At 43.6% G+C, this 17,105-nt stretch overlaps 2 protein-coding genes across 2 annotated transcripts; one reads left to right on the plus strand and one right to left on the minus strand.

The window, feature by feature from the left end:
- Nucleotides 1–68: 68 nt before the first annotated feature.
- On the minus strand, nucleotides 69–6,076 carry ALKBH2 (alkB homolog 2, alpha-ketoglutarate dependent dioxygenase). Its single transcript, XM_006126744.5, has 3 exons — nucleotides 5,411–6,076; nucleotides 3,140–3,338; nucleotides 69–2,040 (listed from the first exon to the last, which is right to left on the minus strand). The coding sequence occupies exons 1-3, from the start codon at nucleotides 5,679–5,681 to the stop codon at nucleotides 1,722–1,724; spliced, it is 789 nt and encodes a 262-aa protein (XP_006126806.2). The 5' UTR covers nucleotides 5,682–6,076; the 3' UTR covers nucleotides 69–1,721.
- A 3,239-nt stretch (nucleotides 6,077–9,315) lies between these two features.
- Nucleotides 9,316–16,430, plus strand: UNG (uracil DNA glycosylase). Its single transcript, XM_075898796.2, has 7 exons — nucleotides 9,316–9,605; nucleotides 10,181–10,390; nucleotides 10,500–10,595; nucleotides 11,053–11,150; nucleotides 11,966–12,054; nucleotides 13,868–14,046; nucleotides 14,570–16,430. Exons 1-7 carry the CDS (start codon nucleotides 9,516–9,518, stop codon nucleotides 14,708–14,710), a joined length of 903 nt encoding a protein of 300 aa, XP_075754911.1. The 5' UTR covers nucleotides 9,316–9,515; the 3' UTR covers nucleotides 14,711–16,430.
- Nucleotides 16,431–17,105: the final 675 nt, after the last annotated feature.

The following is a 17,105-nucleotide window of genomic DNA, read 5'->3' on the forward strand; positions in this document are numbered from 1 at the left end:
AGGGATAGCCAGAGTGAGCTCCAGATTTGTTCTGTTCCATGGATGAACACAAGACAGTGAGAAGGCTGTAGTATTCAAAGCATGAGTTTTTAATTGGTATAACAAATCCTCCATACATGATAAAATATCAACATGTAGGCTAGACCAGCAGAGGCATAGGCAGCCAGTTCTTGGAGTGTTTGTGTGGGCGGACCCCCTTAGCATGAGCTTGGATTCTTTCGGTCTCTTGGGGATATACCTGCAGGCAAAAACTGAGGGCATGTAGAGGCCAACTGGTTCCTTCCTACTGCCTGTGGCGCAGACACAGAATACTGGTAGCATCCATACACTCTGCACTCTGACCAATGATAGTTAGGTTAATATAATGTATTAGTTACGTGTTTTTGTTACATATCAATGCACTTCCAACAAGTGTATGTGTAGGAGCTATCACTGGTACTAGGTACATAGCCACTGTGGCTGAGACTAAATCCTCAGAATTTAAAACTTGTCCCTTGTGTGAAGCTGCTATACAGCTCAGTGACTGACATTCTCCACTCTTCTAGCACAAGTGTAGATCCCTGATAAAGGTTCAGTATGCCACTTTTTCTACAACAGAAACCTAGGGAGGGCCTCTTTAGAGCCTGAAACTAAAAAAAACACGTAAACCTCCTCTGCCTCTTTTGACAAGTGCCCTGTGTAGCTCCCAGGCACATACTCCGTCTGAGTACTGGTACCCCTCTGCTACTGGATGTTGTGGAGCAGGCAAGTATTCTTCCACATAGCCAATACCTGAAATGGGCAGGAAGAAGCATTGCACCACAGACAACAACAGGCCAGGGTCACCCACCATGGTACCCAATAAGTAGAGAGACAAAGCCCACTGCAATTTTGAATCCACTCATGTCTGCAACCAAAAAGCAGTTCACAGCCCTGAGCAGGTTGTGGCACCTCAGCACTTAGATGATCTCTAGCTGACAGAGGTGACACCTGAAACTGGTCTGTCCTTTCCCAGCTACAACTCACTACTGATTACTTTGATGCAGGTGTCCTGATTCTGATGCCATATTCCAAGGTGCAGATGGCTCACTTGGCTCTGAAGTTCCCAGTACTGAATGATCTTATGGAAAGCACATAGTCATCATTTACATAGTAAGGAAGATGTCTTTCCCATGCATCCCAATCTCACTCTTTTGATCATCACTGGTCTGACAGTGGATCTCTGTAATAAGCACAGGCCTCCAGCATCTCAGCAAATATTCATTAGGGTTTCCACTCATGTGGCGTCCTATCCTGTAATTTTGATTGTGTCACTAAAAGCTATGTAGTATAGACGAAGCCTTAATACCCCCCCACCCTACCTCCCCAAAAAAGAAAGAAAGAAAAAAACCTACCCAAATAGGTACGATCAACGATAGAACTATCATGGGCTTAAAAATAAACCTTCCTCCCAAGCCAAGGAGAATATCAGTGGAAAAATGTACCATCAGGCTTCCCTAGTGCTGTAGTAATATAATCTTGACACCCAAGATCAAATGGGTGCTGTATTTTATCTACAGCATGTTATTCCACCTGTTTGTTTTCCTAATTTTCTCATGTGACAAAGCCTGTACCACAGCAAGGTCCCCATCACTTGCTACATATGCAAAGGAAAAGGCAGTGTTTGAAACTGACTTGTGACATGGAAAGACAGTTCTCATTTTTAGACATAAAGGGCACACTTAAAGCTGGACATGCGGTTGTTAAGTAACTTCTTTTTTTGGTACAGCCATCACTTTCCGAAACGTCAGATTGATTCTTGGGGCTACCACCTTCTTGCGGGTGGGTAAGCTGTGATACCAGTACACATTGGTGGGGTAGTTCATCATCAGCAAGCTGCCATTGGCCAGCTGCAGCTTGACTGGCTCAATGTAGCACGAGGCGTTTTTCCCTCGGGAAGCACCATGCCTGAATAAAAAGTCCCTGCAGGCTCCAAAGGACACTGATGCAATGGGACTCCGTGGAACCAATTCTCTCTCATCATCTCTGTGTTCGCCTATATGGTCACAGCCATCTTTATATCTGTGAAGGGGAGGAGGATTTGGTTAGTTTTTCCATTAAGTGTACAAGCCACTGCCAAACCATGGCTTTACTGCAGCATATTTATTTTTTTATACACACACACAAACTGTTTCTGGAAAGCAGTAATTTAGTCACAAACAAGTCTAGCATTATCAGACTCATGGACACTTTAACAGACAGCTGACCCACACTTGCAAGTTGGTTAGCAAGATGGGAAAGGCTGGTACACAGAAAAGCTTGAACTATGAGTTTGTACCTAATTCTCAAATTAGACGTCATGACTCCATACAAGGTTGTGAAGTTGTTATGTGGAGGTCATGACCTGTCAGCCTCCACAAGAGTCCCCTTCACCTGCATTTATATATTGTTCAATATTTTAAAATGTTCTGATGTATAGGGTTGAGGGCTTACCTCTTATTAGTGAAAGGGGTCACCAATACAAGTTTGAGAACCAGTTTCACTTTCAATGAACATTTACACAAATAAGGGAAGAGATATTAATGCAAGTACATGATTAGCTCCCCTGAAACTTAAACACAAGGGTTTAAAATTCACACACATTCAACCTTAGTGTAACTGACATCTGCATTCTGTTTCAGGTGTTTATTGAAGAGATGATTGTGACTTTATTATGCTTCTGCAGAACACATGGAAATAAGTGTTTTCCAGACAAACAAGTACTTTGGAGAGTGATTCCTCCCTAACTTTTCCCTCTTCTCCTCAAAAAGAACCCAGTTCAAAAACCAATTCAGTGCTTGGTTGGAAGTCACTGGAATGCCACTCAGCTAAGCTTACTCCTTATCTCAATAGATGTGCAAGGAACACACGACTGGGTCCCAGGAGTTTAGTCATTCAATAATAACAGAACTATCTCCATTTAGATACTACAATAACAGGCACTAAAGAAAGAGCTTAGCTTTTCATATGCTACTCTATTAGTTAACATTAAATTGAAAGTTCCATATCCACAAATTCCTTTTCAAGGGTAAAATGAAGTGGCAAATGCCTGCTTAATGATACCTGATTAGTAAAATGTCCTAGAATCAAACTGTTGTTTGGACAGAGAGATGCTTACTGCTATCAGCTGTCAAAACCTTACCTATTAATCAGAACAAAATTAAAAGTGTGTCCAGTGGCCAGGGTAATGCACTCTCTGATATGGTTGAGAATGGGGATCCATGGCTTAGGAGAAAAGGTAACGCCTGAATAAGTGTATGTTAAGTCAGGATCTCCGTAGGTCACCTGCTTCCTTGGGATGCTGTGCCATTTGCCAAATACTTGCACTTTGGTAAGATCACCTGTTTGAATAAGAGTTTGCAAAAGTCAAGACCAATGTTCCCTCTTTTTGGACCATTCTGTAGTAGTGTTTTTTTCAAAGTTTAAAAGTCAGGTACAGTTATCAATCATTTCCTCTACAGATCAGAGTACAACATAGTCCCTGCTGTGCAGCTCTGAATATGACTAATAGAAAGTCAATGGAACTAAATGGTGCTGCACATATTAGCTTAAAAAACTGTCAATTTGTAAGTGTTGCTGTCCAAAAATTGGCAAGAAGCTGACAACACTACACGTATGAGACACCCTGGGGAGAGGTGAAAATAGCACAGCACTCTGGGCTCCTCCACATCATTCAAATAACAGAACAAAAAACTTTAATTCTTTCACCTTCCATGTACGGTGCATGTTTCATGCTGTGGCCTTGATCCTGCATGAATGTGAGGAGTCCTGTAGCATTTTAGAGACTAGGAATGAAGATAGCGTGTAACTGAATATTTGTGTAACCGCATCAAATTCTAGCCCTTTCACAACTATTCAATAGTCCTCAGGGGGCACTGGAAGCCACTATGCTCCAGCCCCACTCCTGGGGAGCCCCCTGCCTCCCTGCGCTGCCGTCTCTGTATCAAAGGTGGCAGCATGGCTGCACAGGGTGGGAAGTGGGAGCCAGTCTGTGAGTGGAACTGGTTTAAAAACTGTCTCTCTGTGCAAACCGGCTCCTGCATTGCTGCCTCGATCCATGGGGGGACCCAAGTTCCCTGTGGACAAAGGCTGCACCAGCATATATGGAGCAGCCTTTGTCTATGGTGAGCCTGGGCCCACTGAGGACAGAGGCTGCTCCGCAGCAGCCTCCACTGCCCCGCCCCCTGCACAGGCAGAGCCGGTGCTCCTCAGGAGCCAGCTGCCTGTGTGTGAGGCAGCAAGGCAAGGGGAGAGGGCAAGTGGCTCTCCGGCCTTCCTTAAAAGCTGGCTTCCTGCATGTACTGGCTCTTGCCCCCGAGCTGCTGCCTCTAATAGAAGGGGAACAAGTGGAGGAAGTGCAATTGGATCTAGTGCTCATGGGGAATCATCTTAAAAGCTGGTTCCTCATGGTCATTGGCTCCTGTCCCCTCCCACCCTGCTGCCTCTGATATAAAAACAGCAAGGGGGAGTGTGTGTAATAGTGATGTTAAATGGAAATTAATCAACTATTCGATTAGTTGACAAGGCATCTTCACCTTCACCCCCGTCAGCTCTTGCTACACTTCAAAGGCCAGGGAACACCGGGCCCTCAGGGGACTCAAGCTGGCCCCATGCTCCCTGCTTTTGAAAAGTACAAGAGCTCCCCTTGCTTCTGCCTTTGAAATGTAGCAAGAGTGGGACTCTTGTAGGTTTCCAAAGCAGAGAGCATGGGGTCAGCTTGAGTCCCTCGCTGGCCCCTTGCTCCCCACACACTACATTTCAAAGGCGGAAACACCACCAGTTCCCCAATGAGATTTTTTTCCCCCACTGGCTTTTAAGCCAGCTCCCTCCAGCACCAGCTCCTGCTCCCCCACCCTTGCTGCCTCTATCAGAGAGAGGCAGCGAGGCGGGAGGGAAGCAACTAGTTGCTTATATCCCTAGTAATCGACAGGACTAACTGATAAACCCAGGCTGATCAGTTAATTGTGTAGTAATCTATATGTTCACATCACTATTAGAGACTAACAGATTTTGGTCTCTAATGTGCCACAGGACTCATTATTCTTAGCAGATAGAGACTAATCCAGCTACCCTTCTGAGACTTAAGAATGTGAGTAAGCCCACTGAAGTCATGTGCTTAAAGTTATGCACATGCATATTTGAAGGATCAGAGCCTACCTTTGCTACTTAACTGCTATGGATCTGATGGTACAAACACATCTACCCATTGGGATCTTTACTCCCATTAAAGCCAATGTGAATCCGCTTAGGAGTCAGAGTCTGAGTGTGCAGATTGTATACTATATAGCATTGGACCTTACACATACAAAAATCCTCTCCCATCCCCCCCAATCAATGTTGCTCCTAAGTCATAAGGCAGGATGTGTCATGGCATTAGAGACAGAAGAGACATTAGATCTATTAGTCTGTTTACCTTCAAAATATTCCACTTCCTTTTCCAGCTCCTGGAAAATCCTGTCAGCCTCAGCTTTGCGGAACAAGATCCTGTAATCACAGTTCAGACCCTCTGCCCGGATTTGCTTCCATGGAGAATGCACCAAGGCCTCCTCTGCACCTGGCATTTCTGAGCAGGCCTTCTTCTTTTCTCTCCCATCTCTCACACAATCCAGCTCTCCTCCCTTCATGTCTAAGGGGGCTTGTTCATTCTTGCCTGGAAAAGGCCTTTTGACCACGAACTTATCCATTCCTAGCTGCCCTTAAGAAACAGCCATCAGCCTGCAACTCCAGGATCTGATGGGAGTTCACTGCTGATTTTGGACTGCCTAGAACCACAGTGGCTTGGAAGATTTTAAGTGCTCCTAAGTAATAGGGACTTAAAAATACCTGCATGTGAATCCTGAGATGGGTGTCACTGCACCTCTTTAGGGTGGAGCATGCAGTCACTCCAAGGTCATCCTCAGAGTCTGGGCCAAGCTCCTAGAACCAGGCAGATCCTTGATTAGGACTCCACTGAACATGGCCTGGCTGTCAGCTTGCTAAGGATCTTCAGGCCCCAGAAACAGCTCCTGCAGGCCTCATTTCCAGCAGCAGTAGCTACTTCCTGCTGCAGACACTCAGCCAATCATTCCACCCTTGCTCAGCTCAGTTTTGCTGTGAATCCTAGCAAGGTCCACTGGCACCACCTACTGGATCTTCTTGGAAGCATTTATAAATTATTAGAAACCATTATCTTCCTGATTCCTCCATAATATTTATATGGCATCATACGTGTACACAGCCCTCTTTAACTGGTGAGTGTGCCAGAAAATGTCATTTATTGTGTATGGCACTGAGGACTTCCTACAAAGCCGCCCCTCCTTTAATCTATTAACCAGCCAAAAAATGTTTACTAGTTAACGAATTAAACAGGGTTTTACGTCCCTAGTTCAAACACAGAATAGTAGACTGCCCTGTGCCAAAGACCTTATAATCCAGATAGATCCAGGTAGGGAGAAAACACCAGCATAGTGGATAATGAGATAGTGGCAAATGCAATGGTAGTACCACATTTTTTAAATTTATTTATTTTTGGTGTAAGGATACTTAAAGAAAATCAGTGAAATACAAAAGGGCAGAAGAGGGTAAGAGGCATTGTCACTTTAATCTTTCCATACTTATTTCTCTATTTGTAAGTTAGGGATAATAGCAGCTCATGGGTAGTACAGAACACAATGTTTTGTTATTTTTTTAGGTAGTCTCTCAAGTGAGCCTCATCACTGCTACATCCACTATAAAACTGGTGGGCTGTGTCTATACTGGTGCGATCTTGCACCAGAGCTATGCAAATGAGGCTCAGCATGGAATATCGCCAAGCCTCATTTGCATAACTAATGAGTCACCATTTTTGCGGAAGAGGCTCTTGCGCAAGACGGAGCTGTCTACACTGCCCCTTCTTGTGCAAGAAAAACCCTCTTGCACGAAGCCGTTATGCTGATTATTTTCAGGCATAACGGCTTTGTGTAAGAGGGTTTTTCTTGCACAACAAGGGGCAGTGTAGACAGCTCCGTTTTGCGCAAGAGCCTCTTCTGCAAAAATGGTGGCTCATTAGTTATGCAAATGAGGCTTGGCGATATTCCACGCTGAGCCTCATTTGCATAGCCCTGGTGCAAGATCGCGCCAGTATAGACACAGCCATACAGTTAGTCAGAGGGGGTCAGGATTTACTGTTACGATGTCCTTATAGGTTTCTGATGCCATGGATGATGATAAACCAGAAGGCTGCTTCCGTGTGTGCTCAATGATGTGTGCCATGTAGACTAGTGCACTTAGTCTGCATGGCAGACCCCAAGAGAGCCCCCAAAGACCACAAATCAGATAAGGATTGAAAGTGCCAGGCCAGGTTTATTGTTAAACAAAATAAAGTGATAGTTGTCCGTAGACTTTACCAAACCACTACGCATATGCGATTCGTAACAATGGAATGACTCAATCAATGGAAAATTTCCACTGCCCCCTAGGTCATCCACAGACTGTCCCCCCAAAATACCACTTTATATACAAGTACTAGCAACTTATACATCACTCCTGACGTAACAGGTTGCCACTCTTTGATGCTACTTAGATACCACTCACCATCCTCTACCTCGTGGTTTGATTAGATCTTTATCCATCATGCTGTCACTTTAGAGCTTTTCCTGAACTTGGGTAGGTATCTGTGGGGAGTGTAGGTACCAAGGTCTTTTTAATTAGCTAGTGGTACCACATGCTTTCAACTTTTGACCAGTACCAATTACTGTTTTTCAGTTGATACCTAGCACCAATTACTGGTCTATACGTGGAATCTATTGCCATTTAGCGTTTTGCACTCTCAGTCCTGTTCGTGCCCAAGTTCTGTGAGGAGGGGCCTACCTCCTGCTCACAGCTTAACTTTGTTTTGTTAGCCATGTTTTGTCCATTGTTAGCTAGGTCTCAGGCCTCAAACCAGGACTGTGCTACATAGGCTTTTGTTTTAGGCCTTCATCTTACTACAACTGGTCTCTCTTGTCATTTCCATAATTCTTCATGTATTTTCTCTTTCCTCTATGAGGTTTTCAGCTCCTTCAGTCAGGGTTGACAGAATCAATTACTTAGCATATGTAAAGAGCTCTGAGGAACCTATTACTCAAGAGTTAAGTTATTGCATTTTGCTTGTTAAAGATCCAGTTCTGATCTAACAGAACTCATTTACAGTTGAACTGCATGGAAGCTAGAGATGTCAGTCTAAAAACAAGATTAGGGAAGGTTGGGAATGGACAAAAGCTGAATGTAAGAATAGAAGGAAGAGGTGTGCAAGTTCACTCTGTTTTCTTGAGATGACAAACCACACCAGCACAGCCAAAGCTTTCAATGGGTAGAACTTGCATGCCATGTGGATAGGAGAACTGTCCTACTTGAGTAGGAGCAGATTTGGAATTAAAGCTCACATCCCTTGCTGGTGCCACCGCTTGCTTTGTTCAGGCCCAGCTGTTCCAATGAAAGACTTCCTCAAAGACTTCAGATCAAAAAAGGAAGTGGGTCTGGCCCACGAAAGCTCATCATCTAATAAACCATCTTGTTAGTCTTTGAAGTGCTACATAGTCCTGTATTTTGCTTCAGCTACACCAGACTAACAGGGCTACATTTCTATCACATCTCTTCCAGAATAGTAATAGAAATGTAGCCCTGTTAATCTGGTGTAGCTGAAGCAAAAAACAGGACTATGTAGCACTTTAAAAACTAACAAGATGGTTTATTAGATGATGAGCTTTCGTGGGCCAGACCCACTTCCTCAGATCAAATAGTGGAAGAAAACAGTCACAACCATATATACCAAAGGATACAATTAAAAAAAAGTGAACACATATGAAAAGGACAAATCACATTGCAGAACAGGAGGGGGATGGGGGGGGGAGAGGAAGGTAGGTAAGTGTCTGTGAATTGATGATATTAGAGGTGGGGAAAGTTAGATGTCTGTGAGCTAATGGTATTAGAGGTGATAATTGGGGAAGCTATCCTGGTAATGGGTAAGATAGTTTGGGTCTCTTCCAGAGGCTCTTTAACTGCCTCCCTCCCTGGTGCTTCCACCCCCCTGCCTGCAGCCACACATCACCTGCCCCTGTTGGAAACTGGATCACAGTGAAACTGGGGGGGGGGGACCATGAGGAGAATGGGGGAATCAGGGTGCACGGGGGTACTGAAGTGGGGGCAAGGATGGAAGCCTGGGGGGGCAGGGAAGATGGGCTGTGACTGGAACTAAAACAACGCTCTCTCCCCCACGTGCGTGAGTGCTCGCAGGGGCGGGGCACGGCTCCACTGCTCACGCGCCCACGGTCCCCAGGACCCTCTCAAGCACGCGCTACTGCAACGCTCCCCCCCCTCCCCGCGCATGCGCGCTCGCTTGGCGCCAATTTCGCTCGGTCCTTCAGCCAGGCGGCCGCCGGCCACCATCTCCGCCGGCTCCCGCGCGGGGAAGGGGCCGCCTGTGCCTGGCTGGCAGGACCGTCGCCACCGCCGCTGCCCCTGTGTGGACGGGGCCGCCCCTGCCCAGCCCGCCGGACCCGCGGGGCTCAGCCGCCGGCAGCATGATCGGGCAGAAGACGCTGCACTCGTTCTTCCGCGCGGCGCCGCCGAGGAAGCGGGAGCGCTCCCCGCAGCAGGGCGGGGAGACTGAGGTACCGTGAGGGGCGAGCGCCACCACAGCGTGTTTAAAGGGCTCCCCCGATCAAAAGCGGCGCCGCTGTGGGGATTGGCCAATAGCAGGGCTCTCCTTGGCCCGCGGGCGGGCCGATACGGGAGGGGGTGGAGCCAGGCTGCTTGGCCCTGTGGTCATTGGCTGGTTTCCATTCTCACTGTCCAATGGGAGGCAGTGTCTGGGCGCTGTTGATCCCGCGGAGAGGTCAGTCGGCGCGTCTTCATAGCCAGGGGCCAATAAGAAGAGCGGTAGCTCTGCTAGTGGCCCATGAGGAGCGGGAGGGCGGGGCTAGACTGCCATGTTGGGTTTCTCCCTCCCCTTCCGTGACTGAACCTCCAATAGAAAGAGGCGTTCCCGTGCGGCGGGAGAGAAACACGCGCGGTTTTCCCGCGAAGTGGCCATGTGCTTGTCACTAAGCCCCGCCCAGGCTGTCCCCCGCCTCCGCCTCCCAAGCCGCCCTGCCCGGCTCCCCTGACTCCTTCCCCTATGGGCCCGGCCAGGACCCGGTTCCTCCAGGGGCCGGGCCGTAGCCCTCTCCTGTGTCGCCTGCTCCAGGCCAGCTGCGCCAAGAAGCTGAAACCGGAGGGACATGACTCGAAGGCCTCGCCCCGCTCCCCTCCGCTGAGCCCCGAGCAGTTGGAGCGGATCCGCAGGAACAAGGAGGCGGCTTTGCAGAGACTCGCTTCGCGGAGTGTCCCCGCGGGCTTTGGAGAGGGCTGGAGCCGGCAGCTGGCGGGGGAGTTCACCAAGCCCTACTTCTCCCAGGTGAGAGAGCGCGGCTTCCCCCGCGGGGAGCATCGTCCTGTAATTGCTCGGTGCCTGCCCCTTTCACTCGCCTGCACTGACCGTGACCCATCCTGCTTCCCCCTTCTAGCTAATGGCATTTGTTGGCGACGAGCGAAAACGGCACACCATCTACCCACCCCCGCAGCAAGTTTTCACCTGGACGCAGATGTGCGACATCCGAGATGTAAGTTCCCCAGCGGAGACCCCTGCTGGGGGGAGAGATGGGGTTTGCTGTGTTCTGGTGTTTTCAACAAAACCATGAAAGCTGTGTTTGCAGTCTGGCTGGCCAGGTGTTCGACTTTCATGGAAACCCAGTGCTTTAGGATGTGAAATAGTGATAGAAATGTAGCTGTGTTAGGATGTGAACACTGCTTTTTCTCCTGTCGTGTTTTTGTATACTTTTACCTTCTTTTTCTCACCCAGTTCTATGTGTTGATGATCTTCATCCATGATTGCAACATAGCACTCTTGAAAACTTTAGTTGTTTTCTTCTTCTCTTTTCTCTGGCCCTACCCTTTTCTATATTGTTTTCTTTCAGGTGCACTTTGGTTCTGATTTAGAAAGTTTTGCTTTTTTAGCAATATTTTAAGATATTATGACATTTTGCTGGGCTCTCAGCACTAATTAGCATCTGTGTTCAGGTAAAGGTTGTCATCTTGGGACAAGATCCTTATCATGGACCCAGTCAAGCTCATGGACTCTGTTTCAGCGTCCAGAGACCTGTTCCACCTCCACCTAGGTATGACTATGCTTTTAGTTATTTAAAACTCTGCCACTGTTTACTGGATAGGTTATTTATAGGAATACATTATTTGTAAGTGACTGTCTTTGAGATACATGTCTTGTGACACTGAAAAAATAATTTTATAACATGACCAAGTACTTCTACTTATTGGGAAGTGGAAAGGTAATCATAAGAATAACTCATATTGAATTTTTAAAGTGTATACTTTCTGGGAAAGTATTACTATTGAAACAAATAAGTAAATTTGGACTTGGACTTCTAAGATGGTGGTGTATTCCAAGGATTTAAGCTCAATCCTACAAAATTGGGTTTCCATATTGAGCCAGTTGTAATGTGAGAGCTTTATATAGGAATGGCCATCAGTTTGGTGGAACAAAAGAGCTTTTCTTGTTTTGGTTTCAGAAAGATCTTTATTTTTTAAACTAGATTGGATTAAATTTGCTTGTTTTCTTATATTGAATAAAGGCACTAGCCTGTGGCCCTGTTTACTCAGGCCTGCATCCTGCAAATCCTTAAGCAGAAGCTTAACTTCACGTAGATGTGTAGGCCATTTACCTTCAGTAAACATTTGCATAAAAGTTAATAGGTCCAGTTAGAGGTAAAGAAAAGGGCCCTGTTGTACATATTAAATACATCAGATGACTATAACTTTCCTAAAGGGGAGTTGAATGAAGTGCCTAGAATGCTAAATCAGTTTTTTAGTTCATGGCAATAGTTTCTACTAAAATACACAAAATCATTAGTTTGTCTTAATTTGATTAGTTTCACAGAAATATATTTAAAATCTTTTCCTTTATTTTTGTTTGTAGTTTGGAAAATATTTACAAAGAGCTGTCTACGGACATAGAAGATTTCACCCATCCCGGTCATGGAGATCTAACTGGGTGGGCCAAGCAAGGTAATTAATCAGTTCAACCTTCCTGGATTCTCGTTTAGGCTGTGTCCCTATTAGCACTCACATTGGCAAAGTTTATGGGGAAAAAAAACCCAATCCTGAGCAGCCTAAGGTTTACCAGTATAAGTGCTCAAGAGCACAGCATTATGTCAGTGAGAGATGCTTTCCTGCCAGTGTGGCTAGCATTGCTCATTGAACTCGTTTTATTGTTTCCATGGGAAAGCTCTGTCCCATCAGCATAACACAGCTAGATAAGCACTCTTATAGTGACACAGCACCGTCAGTACTGCTGTGCCGTTGTAAGCTTTTATAGATGTGGCATTATTGGGCATTTTCCTTCTCAATGGGTGCATTGTGGCAGCAATGTTAACCTAGCTATTGGTACTTTCCAAACTACGCGGCTGAGATTTATTAAAAGGAACCACTAAAAAGACCCCAGCCGTTTAATTTTCATAAAGCAGTTTAGTATTACTGTGTCAATGCGTATAAAAACTGGCCGTGTGGTTATGCACAGCTTAACGTATGAGGAGAGATTGAGGGATTTGGGTTTGTTTAGTCTTCAGAAGAGAAGAGTGGGGGGGATTTGATAGCAGCCTTCAACTTCCTGAAGGGAGGTTCCAAAGAGTATGGAGAAAGGCTGTTCATAGTAGTGACAGATGGCAGAACAAGGAGCAATGGTCTCAAGTTTCAGTGGGGGAGGTCTAGGTTGGATATTAGGAAAACCCATTCCAGTACTTTACCACCCACCTAGAAAAATAGTTTTCCTAGGGAGGGAGTGGAATCTCTCTCCCTAGAGGTTTTTAATCCCAGTTTGACAAAGCTCTGGCTGGATTGATTTAGTTGAGATTGGTCCTGCCTGGGGTAGGAGGCTGGACTTGATGACCTCCTGAGGTCTCTTCCAGTTCTATGAACCACTTCAGCCTTGCCTTTATACTTACATAATTGTCTTAATGTTTTCCCAACAAAGCATATGTGCAATGTGCTTGTCTTTGTAACAAAGATAAGAACTTATAACTTTTCTTGGGGTGTATTCTCTGTAATAACTCTTGCAAAACTCTAGTCACCTGATGAAAGCTTTTTGCTAGGTGAGTGAAATAGTATTGTTTGTTTGTTAATCACTTTTTAAGTAATGGTAAAGTGTCTGAGAAAATATTATGCTTGGCTGCAGGTGGGAAAATTCTCATGAAAGCTGAGTAAAACTGATAACCATTTTCCAATGAGCATACAGCTTAATTGTAATGAACAATTATGCGATGTCATTACTGAAAATCTCTTGAAGAGTTCAGAGTTGATTTCTGACTTTCACGTATTTGCCTGGGAAGGTTATAGAATTTCCATCATTGGAGACTTTTAAGAGCAGGTTAGACAAACATCTGTCAGGGATGTCTACGTAATACTCAGTCCTGCCATAAGTGTAGAAGATTGTACTAAATTATCTCTTGCAGCCGCTTTCAGACTTGTAATTATAATGTTAATGATACTGCCTCTGCATTATAATGCTAGATCTGTTTATGTGGACATACTGATACTTTAAAGAAAAACTCCATTAAAGCCTATTAGAAACTCACAGAAACTATGTTTAGCTCTTAAATAGGTCTGTTTCTTAGTTGGGATTCTTAATTAACTTATTTTCTCTCTGCTTTTGCCAATAGATTGTTGTTGCTCATCTATAGTTCACCATGAACAAAGTATTAGATGATTTTTTTAAAGTTACTGCAAATCCAGAGAGACAGGGAGATAACTTATTACTTTGCAGATTAATTCATGTTTTCTTCTATGTCCACACTGATGTATACATGTTTTATTTTGTGATTAGGAGTGCTTTTGCTCAATGCTGTGCTCACAGTTCGCGCACACCAGCCTAATTCTCACAAGGAAAAAGGCTGGGAACAATTCACTGATGCAGTGGTCTCCTGGCTAAACGATAATTTGGATGGACTTGTCTTCATGTTGTGGGGAGCTTATGCACAGAAGAAAGGCAGCTCTATTGACAGGGTATGATATAAATCTTTCCATTTTTCTTGAAGTCTCATTGCTTCTTGCTTTACTTGAGACATTTTGGTAGGATGTCACCTACACGGGGCTTTTGTTTGTAAATGGAAAAACTGGCTTAAATTAAATTAAAATACCAAGCAGATGGTTAAGGGTCTCAAGGCGGGCTGTGCCTGTCAACTTTTGTCAACACTTTGTTCCAAGAGTGCTTAGCTTCAAGGTACAAGAATAATCAATATGAATAAAATTAGGATAGTGTTGTGTGAAGAGTCTCAACGTTATGATGAGTAGTTGATCTTGGAACAATTTACGCATTCTTATCACTTTTTGAAAAATGCAGCCATTTATTGAATGTTGAAGGCTTGAGTTTCATGGCAATCCGTGTGCTTTTGTTTATAATGTGAACACTAAAGAGAGATATGTGACTTCATTTCTGCATTTGGTGGTAGTACAGATATGCAAATGACATCTAGGATCTGAAAATTTACAGAGTTTCTCACTTTTTGTTATCTCCAACTTCTTACAGAAACGTCACCATGTTCTACAGACTGTCCATCCCTCACCTCTCTCTGTGCACAGAGGGTTCTTTGGTTGTCAGCATTTCTCTAAAACCAACGAATTTCTGAAGAAATGTGGCAAAAAGCCCATTGACTGGAAAGCACTCTGAGCTATAAACATTAACTTGGGAGTATGATTTGAAGCAACCTCTATCAAGGATCATCCAATTCCTGAAAAATTGAACGGGCATATATAGACTTGATCTATCTGAAAAACAAAATATCCTACTTTGTCAAAGTGATACCTTTTAAATGTCTGGTTTTTTTACATACTGTATATGTTTAACGGAAAAACTAGAGTTTGATACAAAGAATAATGTAACTTCTAGGTTGTCAAATTTTGTAAAGCTAAAATCTGTGCTTAGTCTCATCAAAAACCGTGTCTGTCTTTGCTCTAATGGGAATATATGGAGAATTGTCGTATGGAGCTAAGCTCATAGAAAATCAGTTCTAAGCACCTTTTTATGGTTAGTGAAACACATCTTATTTGCTGTTTTTTTTTTTCCCCCTTTGTACTTCTCAGGTGTAAGTCTAGTTTTTCCGTTTTGGAAAAACGGAAGCACCTTTATACTCCTACAGCAAAAAAGCTAGTTATTGTTTGTTCTGTTAAAAATCTGTTTAACCCAGTTTAATTTTCCAGATGTCGATGTGTTTCTGCTTTAAAGTTAGTTGTATCTGTTTTGGGATATTACTGAACCTGCCTTTAAACTCTCTGAGGATTTCAGCGCTAGTATCCCAGACAGTTGGGGGAAGTTGTGACCTATATTAGTGATGTTTGTGTCTTACATTCAGAGTACTTTATTATGAGTTTAATATTATGAGTTCCATTGGGCATAACTCCTTCTAACTACGACAACAGCTTGACTTTCAGAAGAATTCTCTCGCTATTTAGTATGTGACTTATGTACCTGCTGATGACAGCTGAACTTCGAGATGATCCTTCAGGATAGTATTAGGACTTTTCTTGTCAGTCAGCATGTTTGAGCGTACAACAAAATCAGGACATCTTGACTACAGAATTGGTTCTATGCATTTAATAGTATAAATTAACATAATTGTCTTCATTTTACTATTTTGAACCTCCTCCCCTCCAATGTGGATTTTTCTGCCACCAGTTATTGCAGTTTTACTTTGATTCAGAGTGGTTTGAAGTTGGAATACTAGCACCTCTAAAATTATAGCCTCTGAAGAGTTCCTTCTTTAGCATGTTGCAAAGGGGAACAATCTTGTTTATAGTCACCATTTATGTGGTTACATTGTGCATACCTATATTTCATGCCATACTGATCCAGCAATATTTGATCAATTAAAACTCCCATTGAAAACTACAGTTTTTCCTGAGTAAGATCTACAGGGGTTGGATCAACTACTTCAAATAAAAAGGAATGGCAATAATCTACTCTATTTTTTTTTAAACAATTTTCAGTATGTTGCAAAGTACATTATGGAAGTGATAGTGAACCAAATGTTAATGGAGAAAAGGATCTGTTTGCCACTGATGTCTGGCTCCAATACAAATAGAGAAAAGTTGGTGTCCAAAACTCTCCCTGTTGTCAATAGGGAGCAAGGTGGACTTTGAAAAATCTAGAATTTCAAATCTAGCTCTGAATTGATACTTTTCTGTCAACTTTCATTGATTAGAGGAAAAATGTAGTTCATCTCTTTTTGTGAAATAGCATCCTTAGTTTGTACTATACTTGTACATTTTACACTAGTACCTATGTAAGGAGAAGCCATTTTTGTGTTCCAGTGGGTAACACTAGTACAAAAGAAACAGTTATATTTGTTTTCTGTATATGTTGTTTTTAAATAAAAATTCTACTTTCTTTATGCTGTTGTCCTGGAATAATTTACTCGGCTAGCACGTTGGGTTTCTCTTATCAAAATGTTTCCTCTTACAAGAATGCTGAAGACTATTTTCACAAATACATAAATAAATAAAATTTGAATTTGAACTCTTATTCCTAATTCTTGAATCCTGCTTTCTGTCATATATTTATTCATCTCTTCAAACCATTTTTTGGTCCTTGAAATTCTATATTCAAATTAAAATAAAACTCGGGCTCACGTCCAAATCTTCTTTCTGTTGGAACAGTCCAATTGAGCTTCACAGCTGAGAATATTTTCTCTGCTAGCCTATGGTAAATTACACACATGCACACACTCACTCACTTTGCCCCTATTGGCAACCTTCTAACCATAGCAGCTGAAGCATAATTCTCACTTGTTTCCTTCTGTGGGTTTTAAATTTGCAAGTTTGTGGGTTTTAAATTTGCAAGTTTTCTACCTTCCACCAAACTGGTCATTTATGGTAGACTTCAGTAATTAGCTTCAGGGGGTAGCTGAGTTAGTTTGTACTTTAAAGACTAACAAAACACGTAGATGGTATCATGAGCTTTTGTGGGTACAGCCCACTTCTTCAGACAACCAGAGTGTTGGATGTCCAAGGGGAAGGAAACACAAAGAGGTAGTGGGTATAAAAGTATCAAGGGGAAAGCTAGCTGG

This window comes from Pelodiscus sinensis, chromosome Z (assembly GCF_052426305.1).
Source record: "Pelodiscus sinensis isolate ZL-2025 chromosome Z, ASM5242630v1, whole genome shotgun sequence".
In the NCBI taxonomy this organism is placed as follows: domain Eukaryota; kingdom Metazoa; phylum Chordata; order Testudines; family Trionychidae; genus Pelodiscus; species Pelodiscus sinensis.